The sequence below is a fragment of the Chiloscyllium plagiosum genome, chromosome 4, assembly GCF_004010195.1.
Source record: "Chiloscyllium plagiosum isolate BGI_BamShark_2017 chromosome 4, ASM401019v2, whole genome shotgun sequence".
NCBI classification, from domain to species: Eukaryota; Metazoa; Chordata; class Chondrichthyes; order Orectolobiformes; family Hemiscylliidae; genus Chiloscyllium; species Chiloscyllium plagiosum.
Window position 1 is genome coordinate 111,777,715 of NC_057713.1, and position 17,859 is coordinate 111,795,573.

General features: G+C 44.5%; 1 protein-coding gene across 2 annotated transcripts in view; it reads right to left on the bottom strand.

Moving 5' to 3' along the window:
* The window catches only part of deptor (DEP domain containing MTOR-interacting protein), a 134,306-nt gene that overhangs the window by 6,660 nt on the left and 109,787 nt on the right, over nt 1–17,859 (bottom strand). Inside the window, exon 9 of one of the 2 annotated variants that reach the window (XM_043688968.1) lies at nt 5,897–7,955. The exons of the other annotated variant lie outside the window; for it this stretch is intronic. Coding sequence (XP_043544903.1) covers nt 7,944–7,955 — 12 coding nt within the window. The 3' untranslated portion in view covers nt 5,897–7,943. Of the gene's footprint in view, nt 1–5,896; nt 7,956–17,859 lie in introns of those variants that run through there. 2 annotated transcript variants of the gene reach the window in all.

Consider the following 17,859-nt stretch of genomic DNA (forward strand, 5'->3'; position numbering starts at 1 on the left):
GTCGACGATGCCCTCCACTGCATCTCTTCCACTTCCCGCTCCTCCGTCCTTGAGTCCTGCCCCTCCAACCGCCACCAGGACAGGACCCCACTGGTCCTCACCTACCACCCCACCAACCTCCATGTACAACGTATCATCCGCCGTCATTTCCGCCACCTCCAAACGGACCCCACCACCAGGGATATATTTCCCTCCCCTCCCCTATCAGCGTTCCGAAAAGACCACTCCCTCCGTGACTCCCTCGTCGGGTCCCTCATTCCTAAAGAAGGGCTTATGCCCGAAACGTCGATTCTCCTGTTCCTTGGATGCTGCCTGACCTGCTGCGCTTTTCCAGCAACACATTTTCAGCTTGTTTGTAAACATCAAAGATTTTAATTTAGTTTGAGAATAAAGTTATTAAGTTTAGAAGACAAGAATCTGAAATGGTGTGGACTTTACTTTTCATTTTTAATTTAAGATAAACTTTCTGTGTTGTGAAATGTTGTAATTTGTTCCCAAAGCATTCAGATAAGCTGAAGTTTGCCAGACATCCAACTGGAACTCAAAAGTGGTAAAGGCAAGAGATTTGTGAAATATCTCACTCCATATGCTTTTCATTTTTTAAAAATTTGCGATATAACAAAAGATAATAAAAAGTTTTGAGCTATTGGAATGTTTAAGCAAAATCAAGGAAATGACAAAAAAAATTGAAAAGACAGTTTGAAATTATCTGGAAAATCTTTTGTCCCTTAAGACAAAGTATGTAAAACTATAACATGATAATCCTATGACATTCACCTGGTGAATGTTTTGCCTTGCCCTTTCTCAAATTAACTCTTTCAGCTGATGGCTATTTTCCATTTTTCCATTGCTAGATGTGTGGTTTTGAACATATCTAAATGTTATATTTCCAGATTTATTGTTATGATTGGGCATTGCTATTTCATTGGGCATCTAACCAGAGTGACAGTGGATTTTGTTCTTGTATTTGAAGCAAGTGTCACCTCGGTACTGATACCACAGCCAGGGAGCCAGAAATATAATTGATTCAGAAACATCACTGCAGACATCAAATGTGGACTAAAAGCTTTGCCTTTTCAGAGGCTTCCTTGACCATCCAAACTACCTCTCATCTTCTGAGACAAAGGGCTGAATCTTACATTTTTTGGCTAATTCCAAGTTGTTTCAAGTTCTTTTAGAGGGTCTTTTATCATGTGGCTTAACAGGTTTTCTTGCCATATCTTACTAAACTTGCTATTTTAACTATCTATCATGCCTTTATGATGTCCTTTGTATCTGATCTCAGCCCCATCTTACTGTGTACCATTTGCAAAACAACTTAATACTCAGCACCTTTACACCTGTGCCATTTTTGAAAGGTCATTATTCATCTGGAAAAGAGGTGGCTATCTGGCATTGCTCCTCATCTGTAACATCATGCCATATAACCCCAAAGCCATGCTTTCCACAACACATTGCTGGTGTGGTTGACACTCCCTCACACATACAAATCCATTCCTCACGCACTCTGCCCGTCCCTAACTACATCCCATCTAAGCCAGCACTACTCAATGCTCTCTGTAGACCTGCAACCTGTCATTGCCCAGGAAGGGAATATTGCATATAGGCAAGCCATTCGAGGAATACAAACGTGAGCCTTTATTCACAGAAAGCAAAAATAAACACAAACAAAATCAATAGAGGCTGAAATTCACCCCAAAATGCAAACCAGATTTTGGCATCCTGACCAAAGTCCACAATTGTTTGCTTCACCCAGTTCTCATCTTTTGGAAATGGTTCTCAATGAGGCTGTGCATAGTTTTTAGAACCTGATTCAGCTGAGCTTTGTCAGGGAACAACAATAGCTTCCTCCTTCCTAATGTCCTTGTCTTCCTTCTTGGGAGAGCACACCAGGTCCTCTGCATTCAGCACATCACCTCATTGCCTGCTACAGACGTGCAGAGTACACAATGATATGACACACACTATCTGCACTATGTGGGAGGCCTCCCCAAAGACTAGACCTAGCAGTAGAATCACATCTTCAGCAGCCCTATATTCTGCTCTACCATGAGCCTGGTTGAGGCATAAGCAGCATTAAACCTGCACTCCACATCAGTGAGGAGTTGCACAAAGGTGTGCATAGTGGCAGCTGTGTAAAGCGCCTGGTTCCACCAAGGTGCACAAGAGTACTGCAGGGTTTAGGAGTTATGCTAGTTGCTAGGGTGGCAGGCACACACCTCCCAGATCACCTCAACTTTTAGTTAATGAGATTCTATCCTGTAGACAAATTCCGCAGTGTTGTGATACATCTTTCTCAGTGTCACGTGTGTGCAGTCAATGGTGCCCTGCACCCAGGGGAACACAGCTTTATTCTCAAACCCAAGTCCCCAAGGTGCAGCACTGACCTTGTCGTTGAGAAATGAAATGACCCAATGTGACCTTGCAAAGATGATATTGGTCACCTATCCTGATATATTTGTGGATGTACAATTGAGAGATCCCACACAGGTCATCTGTTGATCCCAGAAAGAAGCCAGTATCATAAATGTTCAGGGTAGCAGTGACCTGCATGGTCAATGGGGAGAGGATGGCCTCCCACTCTTGCAATCCTCAAGTCCCAATCCTGCAGTTGACATGGTTCTATCACATTGTCCTGCAACATGTGGAGTCTGTGTCAACATTTTGCCTTGCTTATGCCCAGAAAATTGAGTCAGGGCCTGAAAACACTGGTTCTCCTGCACACCCCACACATCTGAGGGTCCCTGCAGCTGAGATCCATCAGTGAGCCAGCCTATTCCTGCTCCTAGGCTTACTGCCGTCTATGGTCCTCTTGCCTCCATCTCTGTTTCTTTATGAAGGCAACCACAAAGACCAACATGCAACAAGCAGCAAGGTTCAGCACTCTCAATTTAAAGGAACTAAATAGGGGAGAGTTTCCTTGCCCTCAGATACTACCACACTAAAATAACAACTGATGAAGTTAAAGGACCCCATACCTGCAGTATGCAGAACAAACGTAATATATAAAATACCCTGCAAGGACTGCAACAAACATTACATTGGACAAACCGGCAAGAAACTAGCCACTAGGATGCATGAGCACATACTAGCCACCAAAAGACATGATTAACTATCACGAGAATCCACACACACAGATGAAGAGGGACACCAGTTCAACTGGGACAATGCATCCATCCTGGGACAGGCTAAATAAAGACATGCATAGGAATTCCTCAAGTCTTTGCATTCAAACTGGAGCCCCATTAACAAACACACAGAGCTGGACACCATTTTCCAACCCCTCAGAAACAGAACCGGAAATTATCCCACCCACCATAACAAACCAAGACACACAAATCGTAAGCGGGACAGAACACCAATGCTTCACCAGAGGCTCACTGATGATGTTTCTTAGCATGGTGATGAAACGTCTGAGATCAAACCCACCAGCTTAGCAAGCAAACCGACAACCACAGATCAGTCATTGGGGTCATACTTTGCAGATGAGGAGAAAGTGAGGACTGCAGATGCTAGAGATCAGAGTCTAGAGTGTGGTGCTAGAAAAGCACAGAGGTCAGGCAGCATCTGAGGAACAGGAAAATCGGCATTTCAGGCATAAGCCCTTCATCAGGAATGAGGCTTGTGGCCTGGGGGCTGAGAGACAAATGGGAGGGGGGTGGGGTTGGCGGAAGGTAGCTGAGAAAGCATCTGAGAAGTCATCTACTGTATCCATTGCACCATATGTGGTCTCCTCTATATCAGGGAGACAGGAAGCCTTCTTGCCGATTGCTTCAGAGAACATCTTTGGGACACTCACACCCACCAACCCACCGGCCGGTGGTGAACACTTCAACTCCCCCCTCCCGCTCCGTCAAGGACATGTAGGTCCTGGACCTCCTCCACTACCAAACTGTTAGACCACCCGACGCCTGGAGGAAGAACACCTCATATTCCCTGCACAGGAAAAATGTGGATTTCAACAGCTTCCTCCTTTCCCCTTCTCTCACATCTTCCCAGTCACAAGCCTCCAACTCAGCACTGCCCTCCTGACCTGAGCATAACCTTTCCCATCTATCCGCTCCACCCCTCCGACCTATCACCTTCTCCCTCACTTTCATCTACCTATCGTTTTCTCAACTACCTTTCCCTCAACCCTGTCCCCTCCCATTTATATCTCAGCCCCCTGGCCCACAAGCCTCATTCCTGATGAAGGGCTTATGCCCGAAACGTCAATTCTCCTGCTTCTCAGATGCTGCCTGACCTGCTGTGCTTTTCTAGCACCACACTCTTGAACCTGCAGATGAGGGCTGAGATCATTTTTCTGTACAGTGAGATATGCCACACACGAGTAATGGGGAACATGCATCCGTCATACATCCACGTTCAGGCTGAGCATATGAAGCTACTTAGTAAAGATTGCATGTTGACTGAGTGACATCAGAACCTCCAAGTCCCTGCTTACACAGCGAGGCACAGATTCCATGTCTACCAAGTCTAGGACAAATGTCAGAAACTATGCAGGGCAACTCCAGGCTGACAATGCACAACAGGATTTAAAGATGGTACAGGCACCAGTTAATTCTGGAACATCTACTGACTGAAAGTTATCTTGGTCATGGCTAATGGTATATAATTGCATCGGAAATTGGGATAACTTGATACAAGTTGCTACTTCAAGCACTCAATGAGAAACTTTCATTGAAGTTTAAGGAGATAAACAAATTTAAAATGTAAATGTTAATTTAAATCAAAAGTCAATGGAAATAGCTTAGGTGGCATTAAGTTTTATTTTTTAAAAAATGGGAAAGATTGGGAAGAAGTTAACTGACTAGTAACAAAACTTAATAGCTCAACAACATTGCTGAGGCCTCATATTGTAAAACCCTCAAGTGTGTTCTTGCCATATTTTAATTTGAGATAACTTTAAAAACCAAAAAAGCAAAGCATAATCTCTGAAGTTACTTCTGAGAAAATTGCATGTACATGTTTAAGAAAGACCAACTAAGCAGAATTTGTTAATGCTTGAAATCTCACAATACTGGTTGATTTCTGTTTTAAAGATGTTGCATAAACATTTTTATTTGGACAGTAAGGTTTCCCCAAATCTCCTGAATCAAAAGAATGATAGCTCATGGGATACTCCACTTAAGTGACATGAAAATAACACAACATCAAATGGGAATACCTCAATTAATTGGAATAAATCAAGTGAAAGGTAAGTTTCGGTAATTGTTGAATAGTTTTGGCTTGTGGCACATGTGCACATTTGACTATTAATTTTTTTGGTTACCATGTGGAACATCAGGACCAAGTGGGGAGGTTACATAATCCTGAAGAAGGGCTTATGCCCGAAACGTCGATTCCCCTGTCCCCTGGATGCTGCCTGACCTGCTGCGCTTTTCCAGCAACACATTTTCAGCAGGTTACATAATCCCCCAACACATTTTAGCTTTCAATAAGATCACCTGAGAGTCAAGAATACATGGCAAGGTGTTGGACTATAAGTTTGGTATTTTCAGATACATTTTATTATTATAAATATTTCAATCTTCGGGCCTATCACTAGTTTTCACCACTTTGAGTCTTAGGTTTTGATTGGATACTCCCTTCACCACCCTTGTTAACCAAAGGTGTTTCATCTTTCTCATTGAGTTCTGTTTCTAGACTGGAATAATTATTTGCCTGAGTATTATGAACTATCTCCTTCAATTTCTGCCACTGCTCATCTACTAACCTTCCCCTTAGTTTATTTTTCCTGCCTGCTTTAGACAACGCTTTCTTCATATTTCTATCATTCGATTCATAGAGCGAAACAGACTCTGCGGTCTAACTCGTCTGTGCCGACGAGGTTTCCCAAACTAAATTAGTCACATTTTCCTGCATTTGGCCCATATCTGTCTAAATCTTTCTTATTCATGTACCTGCTCAAATGTCTTTTAAATGTTGTAACTGTACCTGCACCTGCATTTCCTCTAGCAGCTCGCTCCATATACACCACTCTTTTCATGAAAAGGTTGCCCTTTAGGTCCCTTTTAAATCTTTCCCCACTCATCTTAAACCTAGTTTTGGATTCTCCTACACTAGGGAGAAGACCTTTGTGAGTCACCAAGTCTATCCTCCTCATGATTTTATAAACCTCTGTACGGTCACCCCTCAACCACCTACACTGCTCTTATTTACGTTGTGGACACTTTTTTTGCTCTCCCTCAAATAGAATTTGAAATCCTATCATGTTACGTTCTCTGCTTCCCTGGAGGGATCCTTAACTAGAGATCTCTTATTAGTCCTGCCTCATTACATATTACTAGATCTAAAATAGCCAGTTGTCATGTTGGTTTTGCAACATCCTGCTCTAAGAAGCAATCCAAGATACAATCTAGAAATTCGTCTTGCATATCATCCTTGCCCACCTGTTTTGTACACTTAATATTCAGATTAAAAACACCCATTCTAATTGTAGAGTCCATCTTGCAGGACTCCATTGTTTACTGATTTATAATTTACTCCACAGTGAAGCAACTCTTCTTGGGCCTGTAGAAATCTCCCAGCTGTGATTTCTTTTCCTTGTTATTCCTTATTTCCACCTAAAATCTGAAGTAAGAGGCCTTCATTTCATCAGTGGTTATATTACAAAAATGTTTCATTGATCATAAAGCTGTTTTGGAAATTCTGAGGTTGTGCAGGAATTGATTGGGGATTATCCTGCATTCGGATGAAGTATCTGTGAGCAGGAGAGTTTGGAGGAGAGACATGGACAGCCTGTGCAGTTGGGATCAGGCAGCTGTGAGGGTCTTTTCATTGGAATTAGGGCCCGGGATGAGGAAATCCCAGCTCCACAAAGGAGGCCATGGCTGCTGCTGGAACATTCATTTGCCAGACTCCCAGGAGAGAGGTTCGATCATGAAAAAGATAAATGTTGTTTACATGAGAAAATTGAAGTAACACTGCACAAGAAACTGAGTTGACCCCACTTCTGGTGTTTGTGTGGGTGAAGGCATGTAGCTGAGGGTGATTCTTGTGGTAACATCAATGTCGTCAATTCAGATTTTGAAAGCAATTTCATTGGAGACCTAATTTGCAAAAGCCGTGGAAAATATGATTTAGGAAGAAACTGAATCAAAGAATATGAACAGAGAAAAACAATTCAAGAAATCTTTTTAAAAGTATCTGAAGGAAAATCCTCCCCCACTTATTACTGTAATGTTGGTTGTAATGTTGGGCTGCTTTCCTTCATTTGTTATAAGACTATTACCTGTTCAGATACGTAGGTATGGGTTGGGCTTTCTCTTTATTGACACCCTCTGCACTCATCCCTGTCATTTTGAGGCAAGGGCTATGATACACTACAGATGTGGAGAAAAGTGAGAGAATTTAATTAATATCTGATTGTAAACACAACTAAAGCTATACATGCAGATACCATGCTTCAGAGTCAAAGGAATGCCAGTTTTAACAACCCATCTGTCATACTAGAGGTGCTTTAAGAATCAGTATTTTGTGCAATGTGAGAATAATTACTATCCCATTGATGGGAGTATCGAGGATTTAGCAGGGTGTGTAGAGGCATGGATGCTTGTTTCTCTGCCTGTGCCACTCAATAAGGGTAAAGTGTCCTCAGTCAGCTGCATTGACTTAGGCAGTGTTGGTGTATGGAGGTCCTTTTGTTGTAATTCAAACCAAATGCTCTTTATTCCTATTTTACCTGGATGCAGCTCTAATTTGAAATAACAATTCACATAGCATTTAGGTTATGCAATAAAATATGTTACACCATATTCAGCTCAGGAGTTGCACCTGGAGATAGCAGTTGAGATCCTGCAGCTGGTCCAGTGATGGTTGAATTTTGTAGCCTCCTGCAGGTCAGGGTTAATGGAGTCCACTTTCTGCTTGAGGACTATGTTCTCTGCTTCAGTCCGCATGAACTCTAGTGGCCTTTCCAAGAACTCAGTCAAGGCATTCATTCAGGAACCCCACTGAAACAGAGATGGATTTTATGTTGTGATCTCCAGCTAGGTCATTGCCCCTGGACTTCAGGGCATCTCTATCAGCACATCATCCATGAGGTTCTGCAACCCTTTCTTCCAGATGCTGTCCATCTGGACTTTTGTGTTCTTTTTATCAACAATGAGAAATAAGAGCTTATGTTTTTGGTGTCAGTAACATGTAGTTTCATATAATGTATGGATTACCTGTGCAGTCCTATTCCAGCATTAATACTGCGATGAAGCACAATGAGTAGTTTGACTACATTCCCTGGACACTCGAATGCCTCAATGCCCTATTCACTTGGGTGGCTCTGCTTGATCCAGAGGCATCAGTGCCCTTCAATTCCAGATAGGACACTTGACATTTCTGCAAGTTGCGCGTATTGCTTGCTCATCTAAAACCTTCGGGGGACTCTGGTGGGAGAAAGGAATTTAAAAATGCCTCAAAGGTTTAGATTTGTCAAATCATGAGTGATTAGCATTTTGTTACCTGCACATGATTTGTTCTCCCAGATCATCCACAACCTCATCATCTCTGGGGATCTCCCACCCACAGCCTCCAATCTCGTTTTCCGTGAACCCCGCACTGCCCAATTCTACCTCCTATCGAAGATTCACAAATCTGACTGCCCCAGTTGACCCATTGACTCAGCCTGCTCCTATCCCACTGAACTCATCTCTTCCTACTTCGACACTATCCTGTACCTCTTAGTCCAGGAACTCCCCACCTACGTTCGTGACACCATCCATGCCCTTCACCTCCTCAAAAATTTTCGTTTCTCCCCAACGCTTCATCTTCACCATGGACATCCAGTCCCTGTACACAACGATTCACCACAATGAAGTCTCCATGGTCTCCATTTCTTCCTTGCATGCTGTCCCAACCACTGTCCTCTCACCGACACCCTCATCCGCCTGGCTGAACTGGTCATCACCCTCAACAACTTCTCCTTCCAATCCTCCCACTTCCTCTAAACCAAAGGGGTACCCATGGGCAGCCACATGGGACTCAGCTATGCCAGCCTGTTTGTCGGATACATGGAACAGTCCATCTTCCGGAGTTACACCGGCGACAACCCCCACCTGTTCCTCCGATGACTATATCGGCGCCACCTTGTGCTCCCATGAGGAGGTTGAACAGTTCATCAACTTTACTGACACCTTCCACCCCAACCTCAAATTCACCTGGACCATCTCAGACACCTCCCTCCCCTTCCTGAACCTCTTCATCTCCATCTCCAGCGACTGACTAACCACTGACATCTGCTACAAGTCCACCAACTCCCAGAGCTACCTAGACTACACCTCCTCCCACTCTACCTCCTATAAAAACGGCATTCCTTATTCCCAATTTCTCCGCCTCTGCTGCATCTGTTCCCACAATGACCAATTCCACCTCAAAGTCCCAGATGACCTCCTTCTTCCATGATCGCAACTTCCTTTCCCACGTGGTCAACGATGCCCTCCAGCGCATCTTCTCCACCACACACCACCGCCCTTGAATCCCACCCCTTCCAATGCAACAAGGACAGGACCCCTCTGGTCCTCACCTTTCACCCCATCAACCTCTGCATAATACGCATCATCCCCTGCCACTTCTGCCACCTCCAAACGGACACCACCACCAGAGAAATATTCCCTCCCCTCACCACCAATCAGGATTCCGAAAAGACCATTCCGTGACTCCCTCATCAGGACCACACCTCCCACCACCCCACACCCCACTCCTGGCACCTTCCCCTGCCATCGCAGGAAGTGCAAAACCTGCATCCACACCACTCCCCTCACCTCCATCCAAGGCCCCAAGGGTTTCTTCCACCTCCGTCAGAAATTTACCTGCACCTCTCCCAATGTCATCTACCGGATCCGTTGCACCTGGTGTGGTCTCCTCTACATAGGGCAGACAGGACACCTTCTTGCGGATCATTTCAGAGAACATCTCTGAGACACCCACATGCACCAACCCCACTGCCCCATGGCTGAACACTTCAACTCCCCCTCCCACTCCATCAAGGACATACAGGTCCTGGGCCTCCTCCACCACGAAACAGTTACCACCCAAAGCCTGGAGGAAGAATGACTCATATTCTGCCTTGGGACTCTGCAACCACACGTGATAAATGTGGATTTCAACAGCTTCCTCATTTCCCCTCCCCCCGCATTATCCCAGTCCCCAGTCACAAGCCTCCAACTCAGCACCACCCTCCAGACCTGTCCATCACTCCCCCCTCTAACCTATCACCTTCTTCCTCACATTCATCCACCACTACCTTTCCCCCCAACCCCAACCCCTCCCATTTATATATCTCAACCCAGCCCATAAGCCTCATTCCTGATGAAGGGTTTATGCGTGAAATGTCAATTCTCCTGCTCCTCGGATGCTGCCTGACCTGCTGTACTTTCCCAGCAACACATTCTCGACTCACAATTTGTTCTATCCATTATAGCAGACTTCATCGGGGTTCTGTAAACACTCCCCAGAGGCATAGTCCTCTGACTTGTTGATGTTCACCTGGATCCATTTAACCATGTAGACTCTGCTGCAATTAGTCAGTCATAGAGATGTACAGCACAGAAACCGACCCTTCGGTCCAACCCGTCCATGCTGACCAGATATCCCAACCCAATCTAGTCCCACCTGCCAGCACCCGGCCCATATCCCTCCAAACCCTTCTTATTCATATACCCATCCAAATGCCTCTTAAATGTTGCAATTGTACTACCCTCCACCTCCTACTCTGGCAGCTCATTCAACACATTTACTATCCTCTGCATGAAAAAGTTGCCCCTTAGGTCTCTTTTATATCTTTCTCCTCTCAACCTAACCTATGCCCTCTAGTTCCGTCCCCCCACCCCAGGGAAAAGACTTTGTCTATTTATCCTATCCATGCCCCTCATAATTTTTGAAACCTCTATAAGGTCACCCCTCAGTCTCCGACGCTCCAGGGAAAACAGCCCCAGCCTGTTCACCCTCTCCCTATAGCTCAAATCCTCTCACCCTGGCAACAAGTTTGTAGATCTTTTCTGAACCCTTTCAAGTTTCACAACATCTTTCTGATAGGAAGGAGACCAGAATTGCAAGCAGTATTCCAACAGTGGCCTAACCAATGTCCTGTACAGCTGCAATATGACCTCCCAACTCCTGTGCTCAGTACTCTGACCAAATGCCTTCTTCACTATCCTATCTACCTGCAACTCCACTTTCAAGGAGCTATGAACCTGCACTCCAAGGTCTCTTTGTTCAGCAACACTCCCTAGGATCTTACCATTAAGTGTATAAGTCCTGCTAAGATTTGCTTTCCCAAAATGCAGCACCTCGCATTTATCTGAATTAAACTCCATCTGCCACTTCTCAGCCCATTGGCCCAACTGATCAAGATCCTGTTGTAATCTGAGGTAACCCTCTTTGCTGTCCACTACACCTCCAATTTTGGTGGCATCTGCAAACTTACTAAATTGTGGAACTGCAGGTTAAAATTTGTGATGTCTTTTTGAATGGAGATGTCTATGCTTTGTAACTGCAGCCACTCTGGACATAAATATATGGGAGGGTAGAGAAAAAAATGTGATAAATGATGTTGCTGCATCCCCAACTCATGCACTGAAAACCATTTTCAGATCTTTGAATTTAAAAAAAAAATCAGAAGCCCAGCTTTATCCAATGCTCGCTTTAGTTTCCCTAACTCGTTCAAAAAATCTTATCTGCCTGTAAAGTTTAATGCAACCTCAAGGTCACATGTGTAGAAATGCATTTATCTCATGCTCCCAGACTTTTTGAATATGCAGTATACTGGACATGAAGAAGGGAAAGAAACATACATTAAGAAGAAATATAATCAGAGATTGTAACAATTCACATTTCACTCTCTGAAGCGTACAACAGAGGATCAGGAATAAGCTATTCAGTCACTAGAGCTTGCTCTGCCATCCACCTGGATTATGGCTCCATTTCCTCAGCTCCATTTCCTCATCTTTGCTTCGCATCCCTTGAAACTCCTACCTGACAAATATGCATTGGTCTCAGTCACAGGAGTTCCAGATGTCCTAGTGATAACATTCATTTGGGGCTAAGAATTCTAAATCACATACATTTTACAGTCAAAAGCCATTAATTACTTAAAAATTGGCTGAAACAGGACCCACAATGCCAGTTAATAAAGGAGAAACTATGGAACCCTTATATTCTATGGTGGGGGAGCAAGTTCAGAATTATCCACTGAGCACAATGCATTCCACAAATCCTTCGCAAATTTCTTGAGGGTGACCTATAGGAACTGGTGACCAAGTTAATACGCACATTCTGGTCACACACCCCTGAGTTCAACCATTCTGGGACAGTTCAGAAGGTTTCAAATACCCGGAAAGGTCTCGCATTCTTTAAACTCCCAGGCCCAGGCTCATGCCTGAGGACCATACTGGAAAGCATGCACCTCCTGCTTGGACTCTATTCAGTTGTCATGCCAACCTCAGGAGAATGAAACCCCTCACTGCAATGAAGCAAAATCCTTCCCAAAATTAATGCGTGGGCAGAATGTCAGTGGATTTATATCACACAATTATTCTGCCAAGAGTCAAGGGGTACCAAACTGATTGGATCCATGTCTTAGTAGTTGACATTAATTTCCCTTTCTATCTAACAACCTTCGATAGTCAGGTCGGCACATTCAATGAAAAACTCCCCACCAAGTATCTGCAAAAGTCAAGACACTTTCCCACAGAGAGGCAAGCTTTTCATGGCTCCCTGACATTGAATTAAACTGTCGAGAGTGTGGTGCTGGTAAAGCACAGCTGGTCAGGCAGCATCCAAGGAGCAGGAGAATCCAGACCAGTGGCTCAGGTGACTTTCTCTTGTGATTTATGATGCTATTCATCAGATTCCTGTGTACACAACTGTGCCAACATCCAGAATGTGTGCCAGTCTGTCTGGTGACTTTACAAAATATGTCTACATTGTTTTGTCAAGAACACACTTCATAAATTTCATGGATACAGATTATGGGAATAATTATCACCTCCAGAGTGATTGAAATCTTTTTTCGGAGTTCATGTGACTTGTACCTTTTGTTAAAAATGTTACTTGAACCTGTGTCTAAGATTCCTATCTTGCTGGGATATTTCCTCAATATGAGTTATCTCGAAGTGCAATGTGAAGCAACCTTTCTGGGTTTTATACTGAATGCTGCACAAACCTGAAATCAGGCCTGTCTAAGCTCAGTCGTACACATTTCCCTTTCAGCTCAGGCACTCTGAAGCCCCAATGCCACATTTTTCAGGATGCTCAGAACCACAGAAAATTTACAGAACAAAGGAGGGCATTTGGCTTATGTCTGCACTGACTCTCCAAAGGAGCAATTTAGGTAATGCTACTCCCCACCTTCTCCCTGTAGTCTTGCCCATTCTGCCTTTTCAGATAATAATCACATTTCTGGCTTGAATGTCTGAATTGAACCTGCCCTACCTCTTGCAAAAATGCCATCCCGTATTCCCAATTCCTCCGCCTCCATCGTATCTGCTCCCAGGAGGACCAGTTCCACCACAAAACACACCAGATGGGCTCCTTCTTTAGAGACCGCAATTTCCCTTCCCACGTGGTTAAAGATGTCCTCCAACGCATCTCGTCCACATCCCGCACCTCTGCCATCAGACCCCACCCCTCCAACCGTAACAAGGACAGAACGCCCCTGGTGCTCACCTCAAAGTTTTACTTGCACATCCACTAATATCATCTATTGTATCCGTTGCTCCCGATGCAGTCTCCTCTACATTGGGGAGACTGGGCGCCTCCTAGCAGAGCACTTTAGGGAACATCTCTGGGACACCCGCACCAATCAACCACACCGCCCCGTAGCCCAACATTTCAACTCCCCCTCCCACTCTGCCTCCTTCACCGCCGCTCCCTGACCACCAGACGCCTGGAGGAAGAACGCCTCATCTTCTGCCTCGGAACACTTCAACCCCAGGGCATCAATGTGGACTTCATCAGTTTCCTCATTTCCCCTTCCCCCACCTGATGAAGGGCTTTTGCCCGAAACGTCGATTTCGCTGCTCCTTGTTTGCTGCCTGAACTGCTGTGCTCTTCCAGCACCACTAATCCAGAATCAACTCAGGCAGTGCCTGCCCGAGCCCAGCCACTCACTATGTTTCACCTTCTGCTTCACTTGCTTCTTTTGTCACTTACTTTACAACTGTGCCCCCTAGTGCTCAGTCCTTCCACAAACTATTGTCCCACCTACACCTCCTTAAAGTTGCAACAAAGTTTCCAACTTTCAAAGTAGAAGTTAAAGATTAGTATTTCCATTTAAGCATAAATATTATTATAAATAACATAGTGATTAGCAAATTTAAAAAATAAAGCCTTCTAAATATTAATCATGATACTAGAAATCCTTTATTCCTTTAAGTTACACAATTTCTATAGATTTTTCTGTTTAGGGTGAAACCAGATTTCCAGCTATAAGTATTAAACAGTTGCTAAAAAGTTCAATAAGGTACTCGGGCGAAACCAGAGGTCTGCTTCTGTGCTGAAAACATTTTGTAATAAGTTACATGTCACCTTTGCACGCTCATTCCATTTGATTTTTCTATACCTCTCAACATACCAAACCGTACATACAAGACATACATAGCTCAATTTTTCAAACCATGTTCGCTCCACCCTCTCTTTCTCCAGAATAAACAGCACAAAATACCAGGCAAAAGAACAAAGGATCGGAGCCATAGGAAAGTGTCAGAAATGAAACTCTGCAGGTAGGTCTGGAAGCTCAGGTAGAGCAAAAGGTTCAGCCTGGAAGGGGTTGGTGTTGCTAGAGTGTTGGCACATTACTTACAGCCCTTCATTCAACTGAGGATGGATGCAGCAAGCTACAAAATCATAGTTTACATTCTCATTTGTTCAAGTATGGCTTCTCTCTCCTATTTTAACTTCCTTCTCTTTATATTGGGATTAACCTATGATGATGGGCACAGGAGAACAAACTTCAGGAAAGGGCAAAACCTTCTGAAGCGACGACATCAAGTACTCCACCTCCCTACCTCTGCATACTAACATGTGGCGGAGCAGGTCCTCTGTCCACAGAAATTGTTGGAGAAATCCCGACAAGAAATGTCAGAATGGTTACAAGAACCAGTTCAACAGTTTCACCACTAGAGGTCTCAATTTCATGCCACTCCGAACGGTGAGATGATGATCAGAGTCTGTGTGCTAAGGATTGTCCTTGTTAAAACCCCCCCACAGGACTTGACAACAGTATTTGTGTTGATTTCACAGAAAGTATGGTATAACCGCCTGTGTGAATACATTCATTTTCTTGGAAAACCTGCTCACCTATCTGAGTCAGGTTGGGTGTCCACTTGATGGGAATGGAATTTCCAGAAAAAGAGGAAAAGTAGATAACAACATATTTAAATGCTATTTTAAGTTTCTCATGAGACTCCCTTACCCATATAGACAGGAGCCTTTTGGAGTTTCAAGACCAATGTTTCTGAAGTAACTTTCATGGAGGCAGAAAGTACATTTTAGAGTTGTTTCTAAAGGGCTGAATCTTCTGAGTTTTTGGCAAAGTGCAGGTCACGTTGAGTTGGATGAAGTGATTCTTGTCATAGAGATGTACAGTGTGGAAACAGACCCTTCGGTCCAACCCGTCCGTGCCGACCAGATATCCCAACCCAATCTAGTCCCACCTGCCAGCACCCGGCCCATATCCCTCCAAACCCTTCCTATTCATATACCCATCCAAATGCTTGTCACAGGGCCTAGTGAGTTTTATCATTGTACCTTACTAGACTCATCCGGTTTCTGCTCCAACTTACCCCACACTGTCCCCGGAGCAACGCACTGGAAATCTCAGAATTGACTGGCATCCCTGGCACTGGCAGTATATTTAAAGATTCGTTGTGCACCCAGACCCTCGCTGTCAGTCCAGAACTGTCCTGCACTGTCGACATTGGCCCTGATATGATGCCCAGCTTTACTGACAAGGATGTGGAGCTCCTCTTGGATGGGGTGATGTACAGAACCAGCATGGGACCATGACACCAGACCATGCCAGCTTGTTCTGAGGTTACCAGCCAGGTTAGAGCAGTCACAGCAGTCTGGAGGAAAGCCCAGTACTGTTGGAAGATGGTTAATGTCTTTCTCCGCTCTGGCAATGCAAGCTGCACCATCTTCTCTCTGATACTCCACACTCACTGTACCTCTGCCACTGGACCCACTTCTCACCAAGATTCATGCTGTAACACTCTCACTATTGCCTGTAACACCTTTCCTCACGGATTGTCACCCATCACAACCCCCTGACACCAGTCAGCCTGCATGCCCTCTGTGCAGCCTGCTCACTCGTGCAGGAAGCCTGCAGAAACTCTGAGCTGTGACACCCACTTTAATCTTCCATTATACCTGCCTCTGTCTCATTTCAGGTGCAAAGTAGCCCACAAGAGGGAAGCAAGTTTTAAGAAGAGTGTTATGTTGTCTGCCACTCAGCTCCTCACCACTTAACAGGAATGGATCCTGACTCTGACTGCCCTGAGCGGGTTTTGGATGGGTATCAGAGGCTGCCTATGATTTACTTGCAGGGAGCCCATGGCAAGCTTTCTGGTTTTGTGTCTGCATGAATGGCACAGCAAGACAGTAGTAATGTTAGCCTGGTATCTCAGGAGGGTGGGGGAGTCAATGCAAGCCAAACCAGACATATGCCAGGTAGGTCAGTGTGAAGTAAGCACTACAACAGTGAGCCCGCAGATGCAGTTTGGTCCTGTACTGTGTATCCCTGAGCCTCCTCCTGCAACATTACAATGATTTTGCCAGTGGTGCATCCTTGAAATGGTGTAGCATTCTTTAAGTGGACTGGAGATGTGCCATGACGATACACAAAGACTGGAACACGTTAGATATCAACATTAATGGATGTGGGATGTGTGTATGGCTGGTGCCCATGGAGCTTGCCCAAGATGTTGGTGCCCAGCATCCAACATGGGGTTATTAGAGAGCAAGTAGTGAGTGGAACCCACTAAGGACTTAGTCAGGTTCCCATTCAGGTATTCCCAAGGGCTAATTTGTCTGGTGAGTAGGGTAAGATTGCAATTCACGTTGACTTCAGCTGTTAGCAAAGCAATAGTCTGCTACCTGGTAAGGATCTCACCATGCTGCTTAAGAAAAACAAACATAATGTAGCAAAGTGATCTCTATTTATACCATTAAAATATTTTTTTAAATTCATTCACAGGATGAGAGCATCACTAACAAGGCATTTATTGCTCCCCCCCTCCCTCCTCCCACTAATTGCCCAGTGAGCAGTTAAGAATCAACTATATTGCTGTGGGTTTGGAGTCTCATGTAGACCAGAACAAGTAAGGATGGCACGATTGAACCAAATGGGATTTTCCTGACAATGGATTCATGGTCATCATCAGACTCTTAATTCCAGATTGTTATTGAATTCAAATTCCACCATCTGCTGTGGCAGGATTCAAACCCAGCTCCCCAGAACATACCTGAAGCTCTCAATTAACAATCCAGTGATAATACCACTAGGCTGTCATGATGTGTTATGCCCTCTTCATTTACTATGAATGGTGCAATTGATCAGTCCTCTTTGCAATTGTATCAAAGTCTAGTGTCACTCTTCTTCTCTCTCTGAAATACTGTCTAATCTTTTGAGTTCTTACACATATCACATGGATGATGTGTACTAAATACCTGACAGCATTATGTGCTGGGAACAGTGGAAGTGGGCTCTCGCGAGAAGTCTGGAGGACCCCATTAAAAATCAAGCATGGCCTCTCCTGATGTTAGGAGCAACAAGCCACATTTTCCAACAAAGTTTATCATAGCGTCGTACAGCATAGAATAGGGCACCATGTCTATGCCGATCAAATATCACCAAACCACACCCGA